Raw genomic sequence first — 3976 nt, forward strand, 5'->3', positions numbered from 1 at the left:
TTTAGTACTGTAAAGTAGATAACCACAAAAAGAAATATTTTATTAAAATACAAATATCATCACACTAATCTAAACCATTTACAAGATATCCTAATGATAAAGAAATTGTTTTTAAATTCATTCCAAATTTTCGTCGTATTCAACAAAATTTTCCTCTTTTACTATAACTTCTGGTTCAGCAATTATGGGCCATCCCTCATAGTTGTTTACATCCTGTTCTACACCATTCTCATCTATCGACTGCACATTGTCATCATTGGTATGTGATTGACGAGTACGACGACTTATGTTTTCTATTTCAGAATTCACTTTATTGTTGCGTTCACGTTTGTAACGTTTCATATTGGAAAATTTCACATAAATTTTGCCACGTTTTTCCGTGCGATAGTATTCCATTGTTTCCGTTGGAAACATTTTCATTATTTCGGATTCCAGATTGTGACTCATATTCAGCGACAAATGAATATCATTTTCATCGAAAAAATCTACAATAGTCTGTATTAGTTGGGTACGATGGACGTTTGTTAAATGTTTCTTTTTCTTGTAGAAATTTACAATAGAGAGGCCACGTGTGCCAGACGATTGTAAAATTTGTGCTAAATTAACGGGGCTTCTATCAAGTATCTGTTTTGAAGGAAATTTTGGCTTTGTTTCCTTTACAGAGCTTGATATAAGATCGACTAATATGTTTAAATTGTCCATTTCTTCTTCGTCATCAGTTTTATTCGATTGTAGGTTGGGTGTTTCACATCTTATTGCTGGTGCAGGTGAATTGTCTATCATTTCCGATTCCGAATTATCCGATTTTGCAGATTGTGGTGATAATTGTGGCTGAGATTCATTAAAATATGAAAGATCTTCTGTCACATTGTGATTGTGTCGTTTTCTTTTAGCATCATTATGAAAATCATCAGTATTAGTAGTAGTATTTGTTATTGAGTTTTCCATGTTGTGACATTCCATGAAACTATTATTATTATCTTGGTTTGTTTTATAACGGCAACAACAGATATCAGGTTTTAAGGGTAATCCAATTGTATTGCGCCAATTATTAAAGTGATATTCAAATCGAATTCTAACACCCGTTTTGTAATTGTTTAATAAATTATGTATGTGTCTAAATTCCAGTATTTTAAGTTCATTGATGGAAATATCTTCTTCTGTAAAGATTAATAAAAAAATATAATATTGAATCTTGAAATTAAAAAGGAATGCTAATTAAATACTTTAAACAAAGGAACAACGAATTGAAAGAATCAATTCGTAATTGCTTTTTCAAACTCAAATTAAATATTTCATCTTAACAATTCTATTAAACCTTCAACACGAATTAATTCGTTGTCTCCTTAGTACTGCAAACGTATTGTCTTCAATCCTTTAAGAATTCATTCTTCATAGAATTAATTCCTGGATGAATCACTCAAGTTCCATTTAATTCAAATCTAGTTCAAAAAGGCTTTGGATTCAATTAATTTTGTAAATGATTACAAACAAAACTTAATACAGAAAAAAAATGTGAATTCAATTTGTATTAGATTTGAAGTGACAAAAATTTAATCACACAAAGGTTGAATGAATTCTGTTATGAATTAATTCAACGATGACTGAATTCAATTTGAATAAAATCCTTTGAATGAAACTAAAGAATTCGATTTTGGGAATGAATTTATGGAATGAATGGCTGAAATTTTTTAATTCCGAATTAATTCAAAGCTCAGCAAAGGAAGGAACATAAAATAAATAGTAAAACTAATGCAGAGTTTGTTTTAAGTACAGCTTTGACATTCTTTTAAGTTATAATCCTGTAAACATTTGTATAATACATATATTGATATCACAGATAAGCTCACAGTTAATTTTTTTATGATCTTATAAATAATTTATTTTGTAGGAGTTCAGACCCTTAAAGATGTAACATTAATTCGACTTTATCTTGAGTAGTTGACATAGTATTATAATATTTTTTATATTATTATAAAATATATGAAAACCAGGGGCTTTTCCATAGTAGCATGATGCCAAATCGTGCCAGAAATATGTAGGCTCTCTGTGCTGTTTTAAGAAAGGTAAAATCCGTTTTTCTAGACTCTCAGTAATATATATTTCTGTGTTTATCGTGCCTGATGTCACAAATGATTGGCTTCTTTTGCCACAACTGCAAATGACTTGCCACACAAGAAACTTCTTGGGGAATTTTGTTTGTTTTTTTCTCCGGTATTGTTCTTGAACATTACCTCGTCCATCAGTCACATACAAATCTTGATCCGGAAGTTGTGAAAACTCTGCCAGTACATGTACCGCATTTGCGATCTGTACCGCATTATGTACCGCATTGCGATCTGGAACTTTCTGAACTTTATACGACTTCAACCCAGCTTTAGCTTTGGCTCTTTGCACGAGCTATACGATCAGCTTTTCTCATTGAATGTTGTTCTTCCTGATCCAAGTTTTCTTTCAATATTCAAGTCTTCCTTGTACTGTATAATGGCTTTGGAAACACTGTGACGATGAACCTTCATATCTTTAATACTTACAAATTTGTGGTTCAAATCTACGATGTTTTTCTTTATGAATTAGACAGTTAATATCTAATGAGTTTTTGCAGTTGGGGTATCACAATGTATTTTAATAGTAGGGTTAAAGTTTTGGCTGTAACTTTATTGGAATAAATGCATAGATTTATATGCGAAAAATGTTTAGATAATGGCCATTATTAGTGGATATTTAAAGTGGTAGAACTCGGGAACTATGACATATACATATTAGGCATAGAAAGATGTACCTCTGGTATATATTTCTATGATATTGGGAGTGCTGTCCATAAAATAGAGCTTAGCCTGAATTTATACCACAGATGTGGGCTTGTTTGCTGATTTTTTTTTTTTTTAATTTTCGTGTTAATCTACGATTGAATTTAACACCTCGATATAATGTACAAGGTGGCAAATATTTGAATGGTATGATAATGTCAATCATACTATTTCTATATACCCATTTTACCTTTAAACGCATCGTAGAGTATGAGAACCTGCCAAGAAGTTAATAATTTCTTCATTGCTGCCAAATCCTGATAGCTTTTACCACTCATATTTCTGTATGTAGGAGCTGCTTTTAAAAAAATAACAAGAATTAATTAATATCAAATCTCAGAACAAAATTTAATATTTGTTTACCTTTTACTTTTATATTATTCACAATAAATCCACAGCAACTGGAAAATTATTATTAAATTGTATAAATCCAAATGCAGAAGCAATGAATAAAGAACAGCAACTAAACATCAAATAATTTTACGAAATCACAATTTGCGTTCATTTTATTTATTCGTCGTTCTGTACATTTCGTTCATACAGACGCAAAAAAAAAAAAACATTCATACATCTGTATACATCTGTTTCATTCTATCATGTGTACATACATTCATAGATGTATACATCGTACATTATATGCATGTATACCATACATTACAGCTCTTCTTTTTTCGTTTTATTTCTCTGTTTCATATGAATGCGTCAGCAAAGAGATTTGTGAATTCATTATTTTTATGAAAATTCATAGTTATGACTTTTTTTTAACATTCTAATAGATTTTTCAACGAATCTTGTGGCAAAGAAAGGAAGTACATACATATTTGATACAACAAAATACACAGAATACTGGGTTTTTGCATTATTTTTCTTTAATTATTATTTCTAATAGGCATTTAATTGCAACTAGTTTTCAATATTTGTGTTGTTTTCCCTACTTTCTTCTCTTTATTATTCGTAAACATTTGTTTTATGTTATCATGTCGAGTGAGTGAGTGTTGCCACACCCAAGCGATTTGAATTATAAAAAATTAAAATAGAAGTGGCAAGGCTATTTAACCTTCAAATGTGAATCCATCCCAAAATGCACAAAAAAATTGCGAATTTGTCATCAGCAATTCACTATCTTGGGATCTCCACGGGCAATAAACATGGAAATAATAATGTAC

The 3976-nt window shown here is 30.3% G+C and overlaps 1 protein-coding gene across 2 annotated transcripts; it reads right to left on the minus strand.

The window, feature by feature from the left end:
- Window positions 1-3330, minus strand: LOC135960678 (uncharacterized). 2 transcript variants are annotated; one of them, XM_065512023.1, is made up of 3 exons: window positions 3174-3330; window positions 3001-3105; window positions 1-1160 (listed from the first exon to the last, which is right to left on the minus strand). In XM_065512023.1, the coding sequence occupies exons 2-3, from the start codon at window positions 3086-3088 to the stop codon at window positions 118-120; spliced, it is 1131 nt and encodes a 376-aa protein (XP_065368095.1). In that variant the 5' UTR covers window positions 3089-3105; window positions 3174-3330; the 3' UTR covers window positions 1-117. The 2 variants fall into 2 exon arrangements, with proteins under 2 accessions (XP_065368095.1, XP_065368096.1); XM_065512024.1 differs by having other exon boundaries at window positions 3001-3108.
- Window positions 3331-3976: the final 646 nt, after the last annotated feature.

Source organism: Calliphora vicina, chromosome 5 (genome assembly GCF_958450345.1).
Source record: "Calliphora vicina chromosome 5, idCalVici1.1, whole genome shotgun sequence".
NCBI lineage: Eukaryota > Metazoa > Arthropoda > Insecta > Diptera > Calliphoridae > Calliphora > Calliphora vicina.

Excerpts from the sequence above, each read along its gene's own strand:
- LOC135960678 (XM_065512023.1), bottom strand. The coding sequence starts at position 3,088 with ATGAGTGGTAAAAGCTATCAGGATTTGGCAGCAATGAAGAAATTATTA. Across the intron at positions 1,161-3,000 it reads ACTCTACGATGCGTTTAAAG|AAGAAGATATTTCCATCAAT; the intron begins GTAAAATGGGTA and ends TAATCTTTACAG.